The sequence below is a fragment of the Saccopteryx bilineata genome, chromosome 1 (genome assembly GCF_036850765.1).
Source record: "Saccopteryx bilineata isolate mSacBil1 chromosome 1, mSacBil1_pri_phased_curated, whole genome shotgun sequence".
Lineage (NCBI taxonomy): Eukaryota > Metazoa > Chordata > Mammalia > Chiroptera > Emballonuridae > Saccopteryx > Saccopteryx bilineata.
Genome location: NC_089490.1, coordinates 246,590,595 through 246,615,379, shown reverse-complemented (window position 1 = coordinate 246,615,379; position 24,785 = coordinate 246,590,595). Strand labels below are relative to the sequence as shown.

Below are 24,785 nucleotides of genomic sequence, written 5' to 3'. Positions count from 1 at the left end.
CACTGAGCCAACCAGCCAGGGCCTTTATTCTAATCTTAAAATTCCTCGTTTCCAATGGGGTAGGAAGGCTGTAATGCTTCCTCTATGGAGTAGGTCATATGATCATGTAAATCTCTGTGGAATGCTTTCTCTACCTGGATGGAATAAAATTTGGCTTTAGTACCTTATGAGCTGTCAAAGTTATTTGAAAATATCAAGAACTTCCAGGAAAAGTTATTTTTACTGAACTAGTATTAAATATGATATAAAGTTAATTTCTACTCTTCAGAAAAGAAAGAAGTTGTATGGCCATAATTTTAAATGAAATTCCAGAATATTTCCGTCTTGTAGTAGTATAATTCATTAAAAATAGATAAAAAGTTTTTTTTCTGAAAACCCATTAAGGACCCTTGAAAAGAACCTACAGAAAGCTTAGCAAATTTGCTATTAGCCTATAGGGAAATCTTTGGACTGAAAAGAATAGAAACCATAAGGAATGAGAAAAGCACAAACTTGTGTTTTTATCCCAGAATTTAATATTTTTAAAAAGGAAGAATATATAAAAATTATCAAGAAATCTTAAAAGATTCATTTTGGGGCTAAATGCTTACTTGAAACGTTTTCTTGTAATTGATTTAAGGTAAAAAAAACAAAAATTACATAAAAAAACACAACAGCTATAGCTGTCTAATATGAGGCATATCTATAAAAAGACAGGACAAAATGAGCTGACTGAGCAAGTATTCACATCATGACCTTAGGAACAAGTTTCAAATGGTTTCAGTTCCCAAGGTCTAAAACAAGGATCATCTTGCATGCTTAGATTCAACTTCTTCAAGAATCCACTGAATGCCATTCAAAAAACCCATTAGTGTTTCGGCCTCTGTATCTTGCACCTACAAGCAGATAAGAGAGATCATTATCAGTAAGAATATGAGTCCAAAATCTTATGATTATGAGGGACACTTTTTTAGACACCCCCCCAAAAGGACTAAAAACATCCCAATAAACTTTGGATGAGCCAATCAAGTTTCATCTTCTAGAGAGTTTGGATTAAAAATTATATAACTTCTTATGTCTTATAATTATTACTAATATGAGGTTTATTATTTACCTTTGGGGATGGGAAGATCCACCATTTCCATGACTTGTTTTTGTGTATTAGAAAAAAAATTCCTCCAAAAGATCCGCTTTGAAAACTAAAACACATTTTAATGAACCCAGCTAGTCACCTAATAAACGTGACATCCTGTTGCAAAAATGTTTCTTTAAGACTGCCACTCTTCCCAATGGTGAACCTAAATTCCCACCCCTCAGGAAGGTACAACTTTATTAGTAGCGTTCAAATTGTGTTCCAGTTTCCAGAGTTCCTTGGAAGGGATAAGAAGAGACAAAAAAGAAAATCTTCTTTTCACCAAAAGCATTTCCAATATTAATTTTCCTTTATTTTACCTAGGGATTTCATGTAAGGTTTCATTTGATGAAAAGACTCCATGACTAAAATTTAGAGAGCAAGAAATGATAAGATGGAATCTATACTTTTGATGACCCTTAAAGCATAATACATCAATGCTGAAAAAAACAATGATACGGGCATCTTTAAAAAAAAAAGAAAGAAAACAATACCTGCCCAGGTAGCTCAGTTGGTTTGAGCGTCATCCTGATACACCAAGGTTGCAGGCTCAATATCCAGTCAGGGCACAGACAAGAATCCACCAAAGAATGCATAAATAAATGGAACAACAAATTGCTGTTCCTCTCTCTCTCTCTCTCTCTCAAATCAATGTTTTTAAGTTAAAAAAATAAAAAGAATCCCCAGTTACTGTCTCATTGTACCATGACAGGAGAGGCTGACAGGGAGCAAAAGATCAACTAAGACTTATTGACACCAATCAAATATCATCCATCAATTAAGTTATTAAAACTGTCTTCAGAATACTGTTCGGTGTCATAAAAAAAAAATGAGTAGAAAAGAATAAAATCAAATAAAAAGCAGTGAAAAATAAAATAGGAATATTATCACCAAAGATACGAACTTACCATCCATGGGTGGTTTAGATGATTCAGACGCAGCTCATGTGCCAAATAAAAACAGGGCATTCTTTTTATATTTGCTTGAGAAATACAAGATAAAACCAGCATTGGTCTTCCTGAAGATCCAAAAGCTGGGTCTGTCATTGCCATAATACGAGAAAATTCATCTTGCCATTCGTGTCCTAAGGAATGTAGTAAAAAAATCTTAATTTGCGTTACTTGGAACAATTTCTAAAATAATAAAATTAAATTAATATCCAATAAAACAAGGAAACCAAAAAACCACCAGAATCCAAATATAACAAACTGCCTCTATTCCTTTGTTCATTTACTAATATATACTGCTCATCCCTCAACAACGAGCCCCTCATTATACCCCCTTTACCCTCTCCCCCTGACTCCTTCCCCACCCTTCCCTCTGAGATTTGCTGTCCTGTTATCTGTATCTATGTGTTATGTACATATAATTTCACTAATCCCTTTACCTTCTCTGATCCCACCCCCTCATCCCCCTTCCCTCTGACAGCTGTCCCTCTGCTCCCCATGACCCTGCCTCTGCCTCTATTCCATTCATCAGTTCTGTGTTCATTAGATTCCACATATAAGTGATATCATATATTTTTCTTTCTCTGCCTGGCTTATTTCACTTAGGATAATAATCTCCAGGTCCATCCATGCTATCACAAAAGGTAGTATTTCTTTTCCATGACTGCATAGTATTCCATTGTGTATATGTATCACAGCTTTTTCACCCACTTGTCCACTGATGGACACTTGGGCCATTGCCAGATCTTGGTTATTGTAAACAATGCTGTAATAAACATAGGAGTGCATATCTTCTTTTGAATCAGTGTTTTGGAATTCTTAGAATATATTCCTAAAAGTGAGATAACTGGGTCAAAAGGCAGTTCCATTTTAAAATTTTGAGGAAATGCCATACTGTTTTCCACAGTGGCTGCACCAGTCTGCATTCCCACCAGCAGTGCAGGAGGGTTCCCTTTTCTCCACAGCACTTATTGTGTGGCGAGGGCCAGCACTTGTTATATGTTGATTTGTTAATGAGAGTCATTATGACAGGTATGAGGTGTACCACATTATGGTTTTAATTTGCATTCTATGATGATTAGTGACATTGAACATTTTTTCATATGCTTATTGGCCATCTGTATGTCTTCTCTGGAGAAGTGTACATTCAGTTCCTTTACCCATTTTTAATTGGATGATTTACCTTCCTGCTGTTGAGTTTTAGAAGTTCTTTATAAATTTTGGCTATTAACCCCTTATCAGACAGATGTATTGGTAAATATGTTCTCCCATTGTATGGGCTATCTTTTTATTTTGTTAATGGTGTCTTTTTCTGTGCAAAAGCTTTTTAGCTTCATATAGTCCTATTTGTTTATTTTGTCCTTTATTTCACTTGCCTGTGGAGATATATTGGAAAAAATATTGCTACAAGAGATATTGGAGAATTTACTGCCTATGTTTTCTTCCTAGATTTTAATGGTTTCACCACTAACATTTAAGTCTTTTATCCACTTTGAGTTTATTTTTGTGAATGGTGTGAGTTGGTAGTCTAGTTTCATTTTTTTGCATGTACTTGTCCAATTTTTCTAACATCATTTATTTTTTTTTGTTTTGTTTTTTTTTTGTTTTTTGTTTGTTTGTTTGTTTTGTTTTGTTTTTTACAGAGGCAGAGATAGATAGGGACAGACAGACAGGAACGGAGAGAGATGAGAAGCATCAATCATCAGTTTCTCGTTGCGCGTTGTGACTTCTTAGTTGTTCATTGATTGCTTTCTCACATGTGCCTTGACCGTGGGCCTTCAGCAGACCGAGTAACCCCCTGCTGGAGCCAGCGACCTTGGGTCCAAGCTGGTGAGCTCTTTGCTCAAGCCAGATGAGCCCGCGCTCAAACTGGCGACCTCGGGGTCTCGAACCTGGGTCCTTCCGCATCCCAGTCCGACGCTCTATCCACTGTGCCACCACCTGGTCAGGCTCTAACATCATTTATTAAAGAGGCTGTCTTTACTCCATTGTATACTCTTGTCCTCTTTGTCAAATATCAATTGACCATAAGGTGTGGGTTTATTTCTGGGTTCTCTGTTCTGTTCCACTGATCTGTATGCCTGTTCTTATGACAATACCAAGCTGTTTTGATTACAATGCCCTTGTAGTATAACTTGATATCAGGAAGTGTGATACCTCCCATTTTGTTCTTCATTTTCAAGATTGCTGAGACCGTTCAGGTTCTTTATTGGTTCCATATAAATTTTTGGAATAGTTCTAAATCTGTGAAGTATGTCATTGGTATGTGTATTATAAATTTTTAATGTAATGATTGATGTTTTATGTAGAACAATAGGGACTTACAAGAATTTACTCTTGAAAATGGATACGCTTCTTCTATTAAGCCATTAATGCAGTAGGTCAAGTCCAACTATTTAGTAGTTAAGCTGGATTTGGCTTTCATTATTATAATTAATTTTAGTGGACCTTAAACTTTAAATTCTTTCAGCAAAAGGCTGCAGTTCCCTTGTTCAGAGTGAAAACAAATATTATATACAGTGGTAGCTTGATATACGAATTTAATTTGTTCTGTAACCGAGCTTGTAAGTCAGTCAACTCGTATATCAAACTGCCGATACTGGACCCATGCACCAACTCGCCAACTAGCGGCAGCTTCCCGAATCACGACTTGGATCTCGAACAAAAATGCGGACTGAGTCACAGCTCGTATCTTAAAAAAAAAAAAAAAATTAAAAAATTAAAAATAAAAAATAAATTGTATGTTGGTTTGTTCGTATCTTAAGGTACCACTGTATTTATGCCCTACCATTTTCACAGGGATTTGAGGAAGAAATTACAACACCAGCTTTGGCCCCAAAATATTTTGATTTCATGACTATAGTATAAACCACTGTGAATGGCAATTATTCAGAATATTAACTAATCTACTTAATTAAACATTCCACTTCACACATCTTTTATCTGGGTAATTAAAACAAAGGTAAAAACTTTCAGTTATCCACATAAAGTCTTTGAATAGGGCTAGCGACAAAAATTTTAGCAATAACAAAAAGTACAGAAGCATATAACAAAAAACATCATATAGTTATAGTATCAAATTTTGGTATGCATCAAAATTCTGTGGGCACTTATTAAAAACAAAAAGAAAGATGCCCAAGACACAATCCAAATGCACGTGTCATAATCCACCAGGGCAGGAAATCAGGCAGGTGTTTTCAACAAGCTCCCTAGGTGACCCAAATGCACACCAAGGTTTGAGAACCCACTATTAACTAATTGTCATGGAATCACATTGATAAAATTAACCACCATAGGCCCTGGCCGGTTGGCTCAGTGGTAGAGCGTCGGCCTGGCGTGTAGAAGTCCCAGGTTCGATTCCCGGCCAGGGCACACAGGAGAAGCGCCCATGTGCTTCTCCACCCCTGCCCCTCTCCTTCATCTCTGTCTCTCTCTTCCCCTCCTGCAGCCAAGACTCCATTGGAGCAAAGATGGCCCCGGCGCTCCTTGGCCTCTGCCCCAGGCGCTAGAGTGGCTCTAGTCGCGGCAAAGCGACACCCCGGAGGGGCAGAGCATCACCCCCTGGTGGGCAGAGTGTCGCCCCCTGGTGGGCGTGCTGGGTGGATCCCGGTCGGGCGCATGCGGGAGTCTGTCTGACTGTCTCTCCCGGTTTCTAGCTTCAGAAAAATACAAAAAAAAAAAAAAAAAAATTAACCACCATAGTCTTAAGAAGCCACATAAAGCCTAAAAACCTATTTTTTCTTTTCTTTACAAAGCAAGTGTTTTTATTTATATTTTTATTTTTTTTAACTAGAGAGAAAGAGACAGACAGGAGAGAGATGAGAAGTATCTACTAGTAGTTGTGGCATTTCAGTTGTTCATTGATTGTTTATTGTTTCTCATATATGCTTTGATTGGGGGGCTCCAGCTGAGCCAGTGATCCCTTGTTCATGCCAGTAATCCCTTGCTCAAGCCAGCGACTTCAGGCCTAAACTAGCAACCTTTGGGCTCAAGCCAGCAACCATGGGGTCATGTCTATGATCCTATGCTCAAGCCGGCAACTCCGTGCTCAAGCTGGTAAACTCAAGCTGGTAAGCCCGTGCTCAAGACAGATGAGCCCATGCTCAAGCTGGCGACCTCAACCTGGGTCCTCAGCATCCTAGATCAACACTCTATTGCCCCACCATCTGGTCAGTGGCAAAGCAAGTGTTTTTAAACATAAATTTAAATAATGCTTACTTTTCTGAGCTTCAGCATTTGCAACATAGATGAATCCATCAACAACTTCACACACCTTCTGAATCTGTGGAATTACGCTATACCGGCTTCCCTGCTGATCATCCCCTTCATTCTGTAAGCTGAACATCTTGTTAACTGCACTTGTATGCTCTTCTCTTGCTCTATCTCTTTCCTTTCTATAAGAAAAATGTGAACATAAAACAAAAACAGATACTAAACAGACTACCTCCCCCTAAAATTCTCTAGTCCTAAGTCTCAAGTAACTCTCCAAATAAGAAGCCTTACCTGGTAGTTGAATATAATACCAGAATGTTGAACTTCTGTTGGCTGTTCAACTGAAAATTGACTCCAGATCCAATACCTAAAGGAGAAAATTACAGTTATCAAAAAAAGTCATTAATAAAGACAGAAAAGAATCAGAGTAAAAAAATTACCCAGAAATGAAAAAAATGTATGAAAAGTGTTATAGTTTGAATTAAAATGAAATGTCTGTGTTAATTAAAAGATGCTGCTTGCAATTTTCACTCACATAGTAATAAAAATACAAGAACAAATAACTGCTAGGTTTATAACATTCCTTTTCATGTCATCATTATATTCATTAACTTTATCATAATAACAGTAGCAGCTGTATTATAACCTCAAGACTAAAACTCATTTTCATATTTTTTTGTTTTTCATTCCATGTACACACATACAATAAAATAGCTTCCCCCACAACCCCCCCAAAACTGTTTTTAAATTGATATGGAGTCACCAATAGCAACTTAGAAAATTGAAAAAATATGGCAGATAATTGAAATTTGGAATTAGACTGGATTGGAATCTTGCATTTGCCACATACAGCCATGTTTTTGTGAGCCTCAGTTTTGTCATAAAAGTATAGAAATAATAGATACTTCTTAGGGAATGAGATTACACATGTAAAACTATTAGAGTTTAAAGTTACTGTATTTCATTACATCAAAGAATTTAAAAAAAAATTCTATTTAACATTAGCATCAAACTCAAAGTGTTAAATTATTATGCACTGGCCTGACCAAGTGGTGGCGCAGTGGATAGAACATCGAACTGGAACGCAGAAGACTCAGGTTTAAAACTCCGAGGTCACCGGCTTGAGTGCAGGCTCATAGCTTGGGTGCGGGGTTGCTGGTTTAGCATGGGATCATAGACATGACCCCATGGTTGTTGGCTTGAGCCCAAACGTCCCTGGCTTGAAGCCCAAGGTCGCTGGCTTAAGCAAGGGGTCAGTCGCTCTGCTGTAGCCCCCCCATCAAGGCACATACGAGAAAGCAATCAATGAACAAAGGTGCCGCAATGAACAATTGATGCTTCTCATCTCTCTCCCTTCCTGTCTGTCTCTGACTCTTGTTCTGTCTCTGTCAAAAAAAAGTTATTATGCATTGAAAATTAATATGAATTTACCATCAATTTGCCTCTGAGGCAAACCAGCTGTTGGGCAAAGTTCCTCAGAAGACATCAAGCTCAACACCAAAGATATATTCAGTTCTTCCAAACCTGGTCCAAACATAGCAAATCGTGGTTCATTCTGAATGATCAATGAGTGTAAAAATGAAGTCACTGCTCCATACATAGGTCGGCTAGATTTCAAGGATCTTCTTGTATATGGACAGCACATTTTATAGCTGTATAAAATTATCACAATTAGAAAATTAACACAGAAAAAACTTAGCCATTTATTCATTCAACAATGTATAATTTATTGAGAATTGCTAGATACAAGGGATACAATGATTATATAGTTTCAATTCTCATGGAGGACAGTGGAGGATGACAAACCATTATAATATGTATTCCAAGTGCCATGACAGAAAAAGGCATTATGGGAGTACTTGTGATTCAGAAATTCTTCCCCAAAAAGTGCTTACTTATTTTCTAATGTTTTGCTTAGATTCTCTCATGAAACATTTGGTCTAACATTTGTTTCAATGTTTAAAATTCACTATAAAGAGCAGTGATTCTCAACAGGGGGAGATTTTGCTCCTCAACGCTCACACTCCAAGGAACATTTAGCAATGTCTGGAGACATTTTTGTCATTACAACAGGGGCTAGTGCAGTGGTAGTCAATCTGGCCCCTACCGCCCACTAGTGGGCGTTCCAGCTTTCATGGTGGGCGGTAGCGGAGCAACCAAAGTATAAATAAAAAGATAGATTTAACTATAGTAAGTTGTTTTATAAAGATTTATTCTGCCAAATTTAGCGAAAATCCAACATAAAGTACTTTGTAAGTAATTATTATTATATGCTTTAACTTGCTGTAACTCTGCTTTATAAATTTTATAAAGTTACTTCCCTACTTTATAAATCACATTACTGTGGAACCGGTGAACGGTTAGAAAATTTTACTACTAACAGAGATACAAAAGTGGGTAGCAGGTATAAAAAGGTTGACTACCCCTGGGCTAGTGGATTGGTGCTACTGGCATCTAGTAGGTAGGGAGGCCAGGGATATCTCAAATCTCCTATAATGCATAGGACAGTTCTCAGAACATCTAGTCCAAAATATCAATAGTGCCAAGATTGAGAAATACTGCACTAAAGATAAACTACCCAAAAAGGTAGCATAAATGTTCCTATAGGTTAAAAATATATATATATCACTAAATTTCTTAGGTTCTCTTATTAACAGCCTCAAGTGTAACAGTTCAGTAAGTGATAAATACACAGGGAGGCTCAAATATTTCTTACAGATAACCTAGCAAACTAAGATTCATGTAAAAGAAACAATGCAGTTTCTTTCAATAGCTATAAATTTCTAAACTAGCAATTTTATATGCTATCAAAATGAAAATAAAGTTACACAAATCAAAATAAAACCTAAACCCTATGACTAAATCAAGATGGTTAAGACAATGATTAATCCAACAAGATAATCATCTTTATTTAGGAACCTGTAATCCAAGAAGGAAAAACATCAACTTTGAAGGTAGGTAGATCTGGCCAAGCCTCCTCACATTAATTAGTTACATAAGCCACTTATAGTCTGATCTTCAGTTTTCCCAACTGCATTATTTGAGCAACAACAATCAACCTACAGTCATCAGAATCAAATACAATTGTATTTGACCACAAAAGGCAGTTGCTCTGATTATTACTATTCCCTGGGGAAAATCTGGTTTCATAGCATCAGATCTACTTGGAGCTATGATTTGTTGTCAAACAATAGAGAGGTTAACACCATGCAAGTGAGAGTACAGTAGCATTTGTTGAAATTTTATGCAGCAAAATATGTGCATTTGAATCAAACAGTCTCACAAGATGATGTAATGTCATCTGGACTGCAATTAGGAAACATTCTGAATAACAAAATAAAATATGGAAAAAAATCTTATATGTAGCTAGTAAATATAGCACAAAATCAATTCTTAAAATTTTTTCCTTTTTATTGTTTATTGGGGTCACACTGGTTAACAAAATTATACAAGTTGCAAAGCCCTGGCCGGTTAGCTCAGCGGTAGAGCATCGACCTAGCGTGCGGAGGACCCGGGTTCGATTCCCGGCCAGGGCACATAGGAGAAGCGCCCATTTTGCTTCTCCACCCCTCCGCCGCGCTTTCCTCTCTGTCTCTCTCTTCCCCTTCCGCAGCCAAGGCTCCATTGGAGCAAAGATGGCCCGGGCGCTGGGGATGGCTCTGTGGCCTCTGCCTCAGGCGCTAGAGTGGCTCTGGTCGCAACATGGCGACGCCCAGGATGGGCAGAGCATCGCCCCCTGGTAGGCAGAGCGTCGCCCCTGGTGGGCGTGCCGGGTGGATCCCGGTCGGGCGCATGCGGGAGTCTGTCTGTCTCTCCCTGTTTCCAGCTTCAGAAAAATGAAAAAAAAAAAATTATACAAGTTGCAGGTGCACAATTTTACAACACATCACCTGTACACTGTATTGTATGTTCACCACCCCAAGTCAAGTCTCCCTTCAACACCATTTATCCCGCCTACACCCTCTCCTCCACCTCTCCCCACATCCCCTCCCTCTGGTAATCACTACACTGTAGTCCTTGTTCATGAGCTTTTCTTTCTTTTTTTTCTCTACCCCCCCCCCCACACCTCCATCAAGCACCACCACTCCCCAACACCTGTCAGCCTGCTCTACATCTATGAGTCTGTCTCTCTTGATTGTTAGTTCACTTTGTTCATTAGATTCCACATATGGATAGTCATATGGTACTTGTCTTTCTCTGTCTGGCTTATTTCACTAGCATAATGCTCTCCAGGTCCATCCATCCTGTTGCAAAGGGTAAAATTTCCTACTTTTTATGACCATGTAGTATTCCATTGTGTAAATGCACCAAAGCTTTTCAATCCACTCATCTACTGATGAACACCTGGGCTGCTTCCACATCTTGGCTATTGTAAAGAATACTGCAATGAACATAGGGTTGAATATATTCTTTTGAATTAGTGTTTCAGGTTTGTTCAGATAAATTCCCAGAAGTAGAATCACTGGGTCATAAAGCAGTTCCATTTTTAATTTTTTGAGGTAACTCCATACTGTTTTTCACAGTGGCTGTACCAGGCTGCCTTCCCACCAACAGTGCACAAGGGTTTCCTTTTCCCAGATTGTCAGCAACACTTGCTGTTTGTGAATTATTTGATGATAACCAGTCTGACAGGTGTGAGGTGATATCTGTGGTTTTAATTCACATTTCTCTGATGATTAGTGATGTTGAGCACCTTTTCATATGTTTATTGGCCATTTGTATGTCTTCTTTGGAAAAGAGTCTATTTAGGCCTTTAGGCCTTTAGCACATTTCTTAACTGAATTGTTTTTTGTGTGTGGTATTTTGTGGGGTTTTTTGGTGTTGAGTTTTTAAAGTTCTTTATAAATTTTGGAATACTAACCCTTTATCTGATATATTAGCAAATATTTTTTCCCATTCAGGGGGTTCTTTTTACTTTGTTGATGGTTTCCTTTGCTGTGCAAAATTTTTTAGTTTGATGTTGTCCCATCTGTTTATTTTTTCTTTTGTTTCTCTTGCCCAAGGAGATATATCAGAAAAAAGTATTGCTATGAGAGCCTGACTAGGTGGTGGCGCAGTGAATAGAGTGTTGGACTGGGATGCAGAGGACCCAGGTTCGAGACCCCGAGGTCGCCAACTTGAGCGTGGGCTCATATGGTTTGAGCAAAAGCCCACCAGCTTGAACCCAAGGTCGCTGGCTCCAGCAAGGAGTTACTCGGTCTGCTGAAGGCTTGCGGTCAAGGCACATATGAGAAAGCAATCAATGAACAACTAAGGTGTTGCAACGTGCAATGAAAAACTAATGATTGATACTTCTCATCTCTCCGTTCCTGTCTGTCTGCCCTTGTCTATCCCTCTCTCTGACTCACTCTCTGTCTCTGTAAAAAATAAAATAAATAGAAAAAAAAATATTGCTACAAGAAATGTCCAAGATTCTACTGTCCATGTTGTCTTCTATGATTTTTATAGTTTCAAGTCTAGCATTTAAGTTTTCAATCCATTTTAAGTTTACTCTTGTGTATGGTATAAAAAAGTGGTGTGGTCTAGTTTCATTATTTTGCATATATCTATCCAATATTCCCAACACCATTTATTGTATGTTTTTGCCTCCTTTGTAAAATAAATTGACTCTAAAAGTGTGGGATTATTTCTGGGCTTTTTATTCTGTTCCATTGATCTATATGTCTGCTTTCTACCAGTATTATGCTGTTTTGATTACTTTGTGGTATAGTTTAATATCAAGTAGTATGATTCCGACAACTTTGATCTTCCTTCTCAAGATAGCTCTTGCTACTTGGGGTCTTTTGTGGTTCCATATAAATTTTTGTAATACTTGTTCTAGTTCTATAAAATATACCATTGGTATCTTGATAAGAATTAGGCTGAAGCTATCGATTGTTTTGGGTAATATGGCATTTTAATGATATTAATTCTTCCTATCCACGAACACAGTATATGCTTCCACTTATTTGTATATTCTTTGATTTAGTTTTTCAGTGTCTCAGAATTTTCTGAGCATAGGACTTTTACATTCTTGATTAAATTTTTTCCAGGCATTTTATTCTTTTTGAAGTAATTGTGAATGGAATTTTCTTTTTTTTTTTTATTGATTTTCATTTATGTTTACATAGATTCTAGTGTTGCCCCAAATGTATCCCTCCCGTATTCCCCTTAACATCTCCCTGCCCCCCTCCCAATAACACCCTCCTTCCTTCCCTTCAGGTTTATCCCATCCTATCATCCCCTTTCCCTCTTTCCTCTTTTCCTCTGGTCCTTTTGATCTCTCCATTTCTCAGTTCACATTGTTCACTGGATTCCTCAATGAGTGAGGTCATATGATATTTTTCTTTTTCTGCCTGGCTTATTTCACTTAACATACAAATGGAAGCATATACCGTGCTCATGGTTAGGAAGAATAAACATCATTAAAATGTCTATATTACCTAAAGCAATTTATAAATTCAATACAATACCAATTAAAATACCAATGACATACTTCAAAGATATAAAGAAAATATTCCAAAAATTTATATGGAACCAAAAAAGAACATGAATAGACTCAGCAATCTTGAAAAGGAAGAATAAAGTGGGAGGTATCATACTTCCTGATATCAAGTTATATACTCCATTGTACTCAAAACAGCCTGGTACTGGCATAAGAACAGGCATATAGATCAATGGAACAGAACAGAGAACCCAGAAATAAACCCACAGCTCTATGGACAACTGATATTTGACAAAGGAGGTAAGAGCATACAATGGAATAAAGACAGTCTCTTTAATAAATGTGTTGGGAAAATTGGACAGCTACCTGCTAAAAAATAAAACTAGACCACCAACTTATACCATGCACAAAAAAAACTCAAAATGGATAAAAGATTTAAATGTAAGCCATGAAACCATAAGCATCTTAGAAAAAAACATAGGCAGTAAGCTCTCCGACATCTTTAGCAGCAATATATTGGCTGATTTATCTCCACGGGATTGTTTTCTTAGTTTCCCTCTCTGATAGTTCATTATTGATGTATAGAAATATAACTGATTTATGGATATTTATTTTGTGTCCTATTTTACTGAATTCATTTATCAGTTCTACTAATTTTTTGGTAGAATCTTTAGGGTTCTCTATATACAGTATCATGTCATCTGCAAATAATGACAGTTTTAGTTCTTTCCAATTTAGATACCTTTTATTTCTTCTTTTCTGATACAGCAAAATTATTATTATTATTTTTTTTTATATATATTTTTCTGAAGCTGGAAACGGGGAGAGACAGTCAGACAGACTCCCGCATGCGCCCGACCGGGATCCACCTGGCACGCCCAACAGGGGTGACGCTCTGCCCACCAGGGGGCGATGCTCTGCCCCTCTGGGCGTCGCTCTGCCGCGACCAGAGCCACTCTAGCACCTGGGGCAGAGGCCAAGGAGCCATCCCCAGCGCCCGGGCCATCTTTGCTCCAATGGAGCCTCGGCTGCGGGAGGGGAAGAGAGAGACAGAGAGGAAGGAGGGGGGGGTGGAGAAGCAGATGGGCGCTTCTCCTATGTGCCCTGGCCGGGAATCGAACCCAGGTCCCACGCATGCCAGGCCGACGCTCTACCACTGAGCCAACCGGCCAGGGCCTACAGCAAAATTATTCTTAACTGAAGCACAAATATCTTTTTTTCTCTCTCTCTCTCTTTTTTTTTTTCTTCGTATTTTTCTGAAGCTGGAAATGGGGAGAGACAGTCAGACAGACTCCCGCATGCGCCCGACCGGGATCCACCCTGCATGCCCACCAGGGGGCGATGCTCTGCCCACCAGGGGGCGATGCTCTGCCCCTCCGGGCGTAGCTCTGTTGCGACCAGAGCCACTCTAGCGCCTGGGGCAGAGGCAAGAAGCCATCCCCAGCGCCCGGGGCCATCTTTGCTCCAATGGAGCCTCCCTACGGGAGGGGAACAGAGAGACAGAGAGGAAGGAGAGGGGGAGGGGTGGAGAAGCAGATGGGCGCTTCTCCTGTGTGCCCTGGCCCGGAATCCAACCCGGGACTTCTGCACGCCAGGTCGATGCTCTACCACTGAGCCAACCGGCCAGGGCCGGTATTTTTCTGAAGTTGGAAACGAGGCAGTCAGACAGACTACTTCATGTGCCCGATGGGTATCCACCCAGCATGCCCACCAGGAGGTGATGTTCCACCCATCTGGGGCGTTGCTCTGTGGCAACCAGAGCCATTCTAGCGCCTGAGGCAGAGGCCACAGAGCCATTCTCAGCGCCCGGGCCATCTTTGCTCCAATAGAGCCTTGGCTGCAGGAGGGGAAGAGACAGAGAGGAAGGAGAGGGGGAGGGGTGGAGAAGCCAATGGACACTTCCCCTGTGTGCCCTGGACAGGAATCGAACCCGGGACTCCCGCACACCAGGCCAACGCTCTACCACTGAGCCAACTGGCCAGTGCCAGCACAAGTATCTTTTAATTTTACTTTAATAATGCCTTAAAGTTGGGCTCTCAATAAAGCAGGCTATATCCAGATCCAATGACATTTTCTGTTTTTAAGGTAGCATGATGGAGATCCAATCTGAACAGTCTCTTATGAGCGATATGATCTTAGGCAAATCTATAACCACTCTGACCCTCAGTTCCTCCTTCATAAGACAAGCATAATACCTTCTTATTGTATTGGGTGAACATTTAAAAAGTAAACATATACAAAGCAACCCTCATAGATTCAGTTGCTCAATAACATTAATTTCTTGGCCCTGACCAAGCAGCTGTTGGTTAGAGCATCATCTCAATATGCCAAGGTTGCCAGTTAGGGAACATATAAGAATCAATGAATGAATGCACAAATAAGTGGAACAACAAATCAAATGTTTCTCTCTTTCCTTCTTGCTCCCTTCCTCTCTCTCTAACATCAGTAAATAAAAATTAAAAAAAACCCTTTGTGGTGTGTTGCTCTCCAGGCGACCCCACAAATTAAACAAACAAACAAAACCAATTCTCTCATCTACATTATATTTTAAAATGTCAATGCTTTTTGTGCAGTAAGAAAATCTTCCCTGGCAGGATGGGTGAGTGGATAGAAAGTCATCCGGGCATGCCAAGGTTGTGGGTTCAATCTCTGATAAGGGCATGTAGGAAAAACAATCAATGAGTGCACAACTAATTAGAATATGAATTGATGTTTCTCTCTTTCTCCTTCTCCTTCTTTCCCTTCCTTTCTTTCTCTCTCTTTCAAAATCAATGGAAAAAAAATTTTTTTAATTTATTTCCTAGAACCTTGAGAATGGTTTTCTCCCTGCCAAAGAATTGCCCTCTGATCTCTGGCCATTCCTTTTCTGGATATGAAAAGTATTTACTATTTAACAAAATGACAAATGTTCTAAAGATAATAAAAAATACTAGGAAGCGTTTCATATCTTCTTATATGAACTATCTATATTTATTCAAATACCCTGGCCTGGGTCAGGCTCCAGGAAACAACAAAATGAAGTCATTTAACTTAACCCCCAATTTCACAAAAAACACTTAGACCCCAAATCTATTAAACAAATTCATAGAAGTACTATTGAGTTATAATATAGTCAATTTTAGTATTTTTTCTTTAATTCATAAAACTAGATACTTACACTGCCATATAGTCAAAAAATGCACCATCGCTGACTTCAGATACAGGCTTTTTTAGAAAGTCTAGATCTGGAAGAGACTTCCAGTCAACAGAAGACCAAGAAGGAAGATCCCGCAGCAGAAAATACCTCCACAGAATTGGATCTCGTACAGTTTCATTCCAATAATGACTTGTACTTCCTAACTGACACAGATCATGAGGTGAAAGAAATGACAAAATATATAGCTGTACATCGATCTGAAACAGAGGAAAGCAGTAAGTAGGTAAAGAGGTGAATAATTTATCTTGGAAATTGTTTTCTGATAATAAATTAGGAAAATGATGATTATTATACTAGGAAGCCAAAGGTCACCTGAACAATGTCTTAATTAAATCTATCACGATAAGTAACAAAAGTAACAAAGAACTATAATACTAGATAACCAAAGAACAACTTAATAGTCAGTATTTCAATTAAATCTAATAGTCTGAAGTTCTTTTCCAACCATCAGGACAGAATTATAACTGAATACTTCATTTTAGACACATTGAAACATTCCTGAAAAACCATCCATTGTTTTAGCATTTTTCGAGCAAATAATCTCTTTCTTTAATTTCTTTTCATGTCTATTTTGCCACATCATTTGAGTAAATTACTTAAAGGAAATAATTTATTCTTCAAAATACAGCGTGTCCGTAAAGTCATGGTGTACTTTTGACCAGTCACAGGAAAGCAACAAAAGACGATAGAAATGTGAAATCTGCACCAAATAAAAGGAAAACTCTCCCAGTTTCATACCTATTCAGTGCAGTTCGGTGTGGGCTCACGCACAGATATTTTAGGACTCCTTAGGTAGCTATCCCATATAGCCTCTACAGACTCGTCACTGACTGATGGCCTACCAGAACAGGGTTTCTCCACCAAACTGCCGGTTTCCTTCAACTGCTTATCCCATCGAGTAATGTTATTCCTATGTGGTGGTGCTTCGTTATAAACGCACTGATATTCACATTGCATTTTGGTCACGGATTCGAATTTAGCGAGCCACAGAACACACCGAACTTTCCTCTGTACGGTCCACAGCTCGACTGGCATGGCCGTGGGCTGCTCCGCTGTATACACGATGTTACATCATCATCTGCACATGCACACATGCTGCCACATCATCCTACAGAAACTGGGAGGGTTTTCCTTTTATTTGGTGCAAATTTCACATTTCTATCGTCTTTTGTTGCTTTCCCGTGACCGGTCAAAAGTGCACCATGACTTTACGGACACACTGTAAACCTTTATCGCCTGATCAAGCGGTGGCACAGTGGATAGAGGGTCAGACTGGGACGCCAAGGACCCAGATTCAAAACCCAAAGGTTGCAGGAAAAGCAATCAATGAGTGCACAACTAATTGGAACAATGAATTGAGGCTTCTCTCTCTCCTCCTCCTCCTCCTTTCCCTTCCTTTCTTTCTCTCTCTCTCAAAATCAATGGGAAAAAATTTGTTTTTCACCAATTTGAGAGCAAGGTCACTGGCTTGAGCATGGGATCATAGACATGACTCCATGACATTGGCTTGAGCCCAAAAGTCACTGGCTTGAAGCCCAAGGTCGCTGGCTTGAGCCCAAGGTTGCTGGCTTGAGCAAGGGGTCACTGGCTCTGCTGTAGCCAACCCCGACCCCAATCAAGGCACATGTGAGAGAGCAATTAGTGAACAACGAAGAAGCCCCAATGAAGAATTGGTGCTTCTCATCTCTCTCCCTTCCTGTCTGTCCCTACCCCTTTCTCTCTCTCTCTGTCTGTCACAAAAGAATAAAAATATTGAATAAATAAATAAACTTTACCAAGCAAACTTCTGATTTTATCGTTAGATGAAAGTAAAGAGTAAACCTGTCATCTGAGTTCCTCTATAAAACCTACTGAATTATTTCCAAGGGCCTGTACAGGCACAGGGAGAAATTGGGAGACCTCTCAAGCCTGCCCTTCCCATTTCCGATGGACTTCGGAGCGAGGTGTCACTAGTCTAAAAAGTCCAGATGAAGTACTGAATTTTAACAATTTTGGAGAATTTCTCCTCTCTCCATTTTCCCATCTACCCGACAGGCTTGTCATTTCTGCCCAGCTGAGTGGAGGTGCTGTTACTGGGGTGTCCGCGGACCCCGCCGCGACCCGCGGGGGCAGAGCCTGGGTGACACCCATGTGATTCCGGACCCCAGCCCGGGGGGGAGCAGCCGAGAGCGCGGACGCACACGCTGTCCCACGCTCATCGGCACGTCTGCAGTGTCTCCTTCTGACCCCAGCCTGATGCTCAGGGTGTCCGGACCCCGAGACCGTGTGGGGTGGAGAACCCAAGGGCGGCCTGGCTGCGGACCTGGGCGCGCCCCGGCTGCGTTTCGCTGCGACCTTCGGCCCGGCTGCGGAGCACACAGATCAGCGCCGGGGCGTCTCAGGCCATCTGCTGCTCCCAGGATACGACACCACCGCAACGGTGGCAGGGACGGGCCCACGCACCGCCGGGGCGCCGGGAGGTCCGCAGGCTTCTGGGGGTCGCGGGGGCGAGGCACCCCTCCTGGCCCAGCCCGGCCCCTCGGGGCGCCGCGGCCGGCGGCCAACGCTCACCGGCAGCCGCGTCAGCGCGCTGGGCTCCTCTTCCGCCTCCTCCCGCGGGGCGCTCGGAGCCGCACGCTCCTTGCTCACCGACTGCCAGAAGCTCCTCCAGCCGCTGACGATGGCCGCCTCCAAGCGACCCCAGTCGCTTTGGTACGGCTGAGGGGAGCCGCACCCGCGGGGTTCCCTTCCAGCCATGGCCGACCGCGCCGCGCAGGACATGCCGCAGGGCCACGCCCCCGACGCCCCGCCTCCAGGCACCCCGGCGCCCCGCCCTCCAGGCTCGGCCGGCCAATAGAGCCGCGAAGAGGACGGAGGGGTGGCAGGAGTTCGGAACCGCCCTAGGAGCTCCCGCCCACGGCCCCTATTCCCTTCACTGCAGACCTCACCCACGCAAACCTCACCATGGCTATACAATCTCTTGACCCTTGTAACGTCGTTCCTTGACCCAGGATGTTCCATCCGTTTCCGCTCCGCCTGGGCCGCATTCCTACGTGTTCCATAGTCGGCCCCCCTCTACTTTCTGGGGCTTGCTGCTCGGCATCTGCTGCCGGTTTTGGTTGGTTGTTTTCGGTCCCCAAAAGCCAGAAGCCCGATCATAAAAGACCTTGTACCAAAATGAAGAGTCTTGGTCCACTATTTAGAAATAAAAGTGCACTTAAAAAAATGCTGAACATATTTCATAAAGGGGAGCAGAATGCGGCTAGAAAAGAAACCAGGTACAGTACTGTTGAAATCTTACCAGTGAGTTTATCTCTCAAAACGTGTCCATTCTACTCCCTTAGTCCGGCCTTACTTTGAAAGGGGCTTTAGAAGACCATAGCCCACATTACAAGGTAACCGATTATATTGAAATGGGCATGGTCTTTATTGATAGGAAGTATACAACTACTTATTATTTAGTACTATTTCAAATAGATTACATCGCTTAATCTAATCCAAAGAATACTTTGCACAAAATGTTCTTAGAGGATGCTATAATTTAAAACCTTCAGGATTGCCTGACCAGGTGGCGGCGCAGTGGCTAGAGCATCAGACTGAGATGCCGAGGACTCAGGTTCGAGACCCCGAGGTTGCCAGCTTGAACATGGGCTCATCTGGTTTGAGCAAAGCTCACCAGGTTGTACCCAAGGTCACTGGCTCGAGCAAGGGGTTACTCAGTCTGCTGTAGCCCCACGGTCAAGGCACATATGCGAAAGCAATCAATGAACAACTAAGGTGTCGCAACAAAGAACTGATGATTGATGCTTCTCATCTCTCTCCATTCCTGTCTGTCTGTCCCTATCTATCCCTTCCTCTGACTCTGTAAAAAAAAAAAAACAAAAAAAACTTTCAGGATTATTCAAAAAAAGAGAGCAAGATGACATTATTCATTACCATGCAATAAGAAAAGTACACCCCAATAAAAGTAACCCAATGGTTTTAAAGTTCCATTCTTAAGAATAAACATAATAGTCACATAGATCTCTACATAATCTGCTTCCAACTCACTATCAACCAGTAATTACTTACAATATCCAGGACATCTAATTATCCATTGTTTGTGAAAACATTCAAATACGGAAATTCTAAATTTCACAATCTATCTCTGTCCTCCATTGTTTTATCTGAATTTTCAAAATATTCTCTCACATATATAACCCTAATCACTGATTAAAAAATTAATACCATTTTAATAGTCTTCATAATATAAGACAGGATAAGTAACTTCATAAAACTACCAGTCTTTAAGGATCATGATAGGTTATAGGGAATATATACATAAATTGTGTATAGGTATACAAATATTTAATATATATTCACCTCTACTTCTCTATATATCTGCACATCACAAGTGCTTAATGCCTAATAGTGGACACTTAATGCTTACTGGCTTGAATTTACACTTTAAAAGTAAATATTTGGGGGTCTAAATGTGAAACAACAGAAATCCAATAAAGCCCAATAACTGCAGTCAGTTTGTGAAACCTCAATTTAAAGCTTCATTTTTCTTATATGCCATTGCTAGCAGCCAATAACCAATCCAACTGCATGCTTAGTTCTGTGAGGCTATCCAGACAAGATAAAGAACCATGAGTTCATTAACCATGTAGCATTTCTCCTCAGTTCTCTAGGAGCAAGAAAGAAGCAGCACAAGGGAGAAAAATGCCAGTTCAAGTATGAAGCAGTGGAATGATTCTCGGCTCTCTTAAAAAGAAGTGTGAATATTTGTAAGTAAATGGGTTAGAATAATTTTTTATTATGAAAAAATTTGAACATACGTAGGAGAGTGAATATAATGAAATGTCATGTAACCACTAGATAAGATTTAACAGACAACATGAGTGGTAGAGTGTCGGCCTGGCGTGCGGAAGTCCCGGGTTCGATTCCCGGCCAGGGCACATAGGAGAGGCGCCCATCTGCTTCTCCACCCCTCCACCTCTCCTTCCTCTCTGTCTCTCTCTTCCCCTCCCGCAGCTGAGGCTCCGTTGGAGCAAAGGATGACCCGGGCGCTGGGGATGGCTCCGTGGCCTCTGCCCCAGGCGCTAGAGTGGCTCTGGTCGCGGCAGAGCGACGCCCCGGATGGGCAGAGCATCGCCCCCTGGTGGGCGTGCCGGGTGGATCCCGGTGGGGCGCACGTGGGAGTCTGTCTGACTGCCTCCCTATTTCCAGCTTCAGAAAAATACAAAAAAAAAAACAAAAAAAAACCAGACAACATGGTCAATCTTTCTCCATTATTGTCTCCGCCTAGTATATACACCCCCAAATCTGGATTACTTTTAAGCAAATCCCAGACATATTTCATATCCAAATATCTCTGTATGTTGCTAAAAAAAAAAAAAAAAAAAAAAAAAAAAAAAAAAAAAAAGTATCCTAATCCTAACTGTACCATGTCAAACCTGAACAGTTTTCTTTAAAATCAACAAATATCTGGTCAGTGTTTAATTTTCCCATCTACTTTGAAAATAATTTTTATGTTTGGTTTGTTTGAATTATAACCCAAACAAGTTCCACATGTTGCATTTGGTTAACATATTTCTAAAACCTTTTCATCCTATTGGTTCCCTGTCCTTTCTCACCCCTCACAATTTGTTAAACTAGGTTGGTCTTTCTGGGCTTTCAGGACCCTACTCTAGACTTTGATGGCATCTCAGTGGTGCCCTTAACAGATTCCTCCATCCCAGACTTGATCAAATTTAGGTTTTGTAAATATTCCATAAGTGGTGTTCTGTACTTAGATGGGGAGTCACAAGCCATTCTTAATGTTCAAACTGATGGATGGTTTCAAAAACCTGATCCACTATCAAATTCCCCATAAACTTTTCACCTCAAGGATACAGCCATTTTCAATGCTTGTTTACAAGTTGTAAAATGTTACTATTCTAATTTTGTAACTCCTTTTATTTGATGAATTAAAGAAAAATTGTCCCTCATCAACTGTTGCATTGCCTTGCCCAAGATCAAGAATCAGCCTTATTTCCTGGGAGCCCTGGTTCATTTCAATGGGAAATGATATTTGGACATTATTTAGCACCTTTGTATAAAAAGAAAATACGAGTTCATACTGTCAATTCCCATTCAAATGTGGAATTACGGGATATTTACTGACCTTCTTTGATTTTATATTAGTCTCTTTTCTCTGAAAATTTTTTTCTGAAAAATTCTAATTACATTAGCATGGTTATTAATGCTATAATTATTGAGGAGTTAGATTTGACTAGTTTAATATAAGCAACAAGGTTATATCCACACATTTAGTGCTTTTTTGTAGTTCCTTTTGTAAATAAACAGTACTATACACCATTTCTACCTTATTTTTCACTTAAGACCACCCTATAGTATTATACAGAAATTTTCCTCTTTGCTTTTTACAGCTACATACTACTCAAACATATAGATTTACCACAATTTAGAGTAACCCAGTTTTAAGTAAGGTATATATATAGATACTAACATTTTATTATTAAATACTTCTGTCTTATGAGTTATGAGACTAAAAGTTATGAGAAACAAGTGCAATCAGGCTGATTGGTAAATGTGGCAGTTGGTATACAGAGGGTATACATACATACAGCTGGTGGCTTTGGCTGAACATTTTCCTCTGGCCACACTTATAACAAAACATTTCAGCTGCCTATCTAGCCTATGATTTCTTCTCTGAAACCTGCTTCCTATTTAGTGGCCAGTACCACCTGAACTGAGGACAGGACGAGTGACTGCTCCCTGGCCAGAAGAAGAGTGTAACTCAGTTATTCTGGCTGATGAGTACTATAGTTTCAGCACAATAAACAAAGTATGCCAATACAGAGAACTAGACATGAAGGCAAACAATAGCAATTACTAACTCTTTTGAGCTCTTGCCATGTGCTAGACATTTATCATTTTTCAATAACCTATGAGGGAGAGACTATTATTATTCCTGTGTTAAATAAGATATTAAAGCACAGAAAGGTAAAGTAACTTATGTAGAGTCACACAGCTAGGAAATGACAGGGCTGGGATTTAACCTCAGGTCTCCTCTCTGGCTCCAGGAAATGTTCTTGTCTGAAAATTATTAGGACCAGACCTCAACAGTAAACTGAAATAATACAAGGTTTCATTCTCACATAACACCCAGATATAAAAGAAAAAAAAAAAAGAAAACAAGATACAAATGTGGGAACATGATTTTATTTTATTTTAAAAAATTCATATGCTCCAAAACATTTTACTTGGAAATTTTCACTAGAAGTAGGAAAACAAAAAACAGCAAAGAACACCAACATGACAACATAATACATATTTTAAATGTGGATACATTAAATGCTTTCTAAGGTAATACTTTCATAATAGATCTCTTGTATTGTATTAAAAAATAATACAAGACACCTTCTAGTTGCTAGATGGGATACTCCCCTGTTCATGAGTCTATTAATAAAGACAATTAGATCTTCAAAAAAATAATACAAGAAAGTGAGACTAGAGAACTTGAGAACCCTGGATTCTATGGCAGATGTGGTATCCTCATGTGAACCAGGAAAAGAACCCTGAAAAGTGGAGAACTGATAAGCAATCCAAAACTAACCTGTCAACCAACTATGGGTTTTATAAAATGCCATTAAAATGAATCTGAGAATGCTTCAGACACAAGCTCTCACTTCATTGAACATCTGAGAATTCACAGTGGGACTGTAAAGGTAGGAATGTAATTTTATTGTGGGATTTTAGACATGACGTCCACCTCACTCTATGGTACACAAATGAATAAAGGAAAGTCTTTAGTCATGATTTGCACCTTAATCAGCATGAAACAATCCCCAGTAGCCAGAAACCTTACAAATGCAGCAAACTGGATGGGCCTTTATATCTCAAAGCCTAGGTGACATATGAAAATTCACACAGGGAGAGAACCACACAAATTTAAGGATTATGAAAAATCTCTCACAGAGTTAAAGTTTTAGTAAATATCAGAGAACCCAGAGAGAAACCCCAAGTGTGATACATGCACCAAGGCCTTTAGGTTATCACTCACCCATCAGGAAAGCCCAAACTGGACAGCAACCCTTTCACTGTTATAAAAGACAAGCTCTTAACATAGTGACTCACTTCTTACTGCAGTATCAGAACTTCCCTAAGAGAAATTTCATAAATGTACTATTCAAGGCATTTACCCAAAGGGGTCGAATTTGCAGACACAAATTCTAAAGTAGATAGGTGCTCAGAAGTGCCTTCCCAACCACCCCACAAGTAGCATTCCTCTCCAGAGCCACACTAGCCCCGCACCCTTTCTTCTTCACAGCAAAGATCACTTAGCACACCGTACATTGACTTCTGCAAATGTGCTCATTTCCTCCACGAGAATACAAACTCTGAAAGAGGGTGTTTTACAAAGCTGTATTCCTCAGTGTCTAGGACAAAACCTGGCATGTAGTAGGCACGTAAAAGTTGTTGAGTAATCAGAGTCCTTTCCTTATGTGGAATATTTGGTATCTGGTATCTTTAAGTTACTTCATTTTAAATGAATCAGAATTTACTTAGGCATTAACACACAAAAATGTGTTCACTGTTTTGTAGTACTTTAGTTAGAAGTAAGGCTTAGAGAGCAGGAAAGAAGCTGGGGTTCAAGTACAAGTTTGGGGGTCAGCCTAATATTACAGGTGGTAGAAGCAGCCAAGGCTACACATGATATTGTGTAAGAGTATTTAGAGTAAGTAAAAAGAAAAGAAGAGGGAAGGAAAAGGGGAGAGCAGGGAGGAAAGAGAAAAAGGGAAGAACTCTAGGGAAGACCAATACCTCAAGGGCAAGCAGAGAGAAGCCCCAGGGAAACGAGGGAGAGGGCAGCCAGGAAAAGGAGAGAGGGGACCCGAGTCAGGCAAGCTAGTACACAGAAATGGAGCT

At 40.2% G+C, this 24,785-nt stretch overlaps 1 protein-coding gene across 2 annotated transcripts; it reads right to left on the bottom strand.

Annotated features, from left to right (window-relative positions):
* Window positions 1-483: 483 nt before the first annotated feature.
* On the bottom strand, window positions 484-18,671 carry FBXO4 (F-box protein 4). Of its 2 annotated transcripts, none has more exons than XM_066253547.1 (7): window positions 18,441-18,671; window positions 15,852-16,087; window positions 7,702-7,922; window positions 6,562-6,637; window positions 6,277-6,452; window positions 2,020-2,195; window positions 484-875 (listed from the first exon to the last, which is right to left on the bottom strand). In XM_066253547.1, exons 1-7 carry the CDS (start codon window positions 18,648-18,650, stop codon window positions 786-788), a joined length of 1,185 nt encoding a protein of 394 aa, XP_066109644.1. In that variant the 5' UTR covers window positions 18,651-18,671; the 3' UTR covers window positions 484-785. The 2 variants fall into 2 exon arrangements, with proteins under 2 accessions (XP_066109644.1, XP_066109645.1); XM_066253548.1 differs by having other exon boundaries at window positions 18,519-18,671.
* Between the last annotated feature and the right edge of the window lie 6,114 nt (window positions 18,672-24,785).

What these genes read in the sequence shown, in the direction of transcription:
- FBXO4 (XM_066253547.1), bottom strand. Translation starts at nt 18,650, where the DNA reads ATGTCCTGCGCGGCGCGGTCGGCCATGGCTGGAAGGGAACCCCGCGGG. An exon ending in TTTTTTGACTATATGGCAGT is followed by an intron (nt 7,923 to 15,851) that starts GTAAGTATCTAG and finishes AATTTTATACAG; the next exon opens with CTATAAAATGTGCTGTCCAT. An exon ending in GCCTCAGAGGCAAATTGATG is followed by an intron (nt 6,638 to 7,701) that starts GTAAATTCATAT and finishes TTTCTCCTTTAG; the next exon opens with GTATTGGATCTGGAGTCAAT.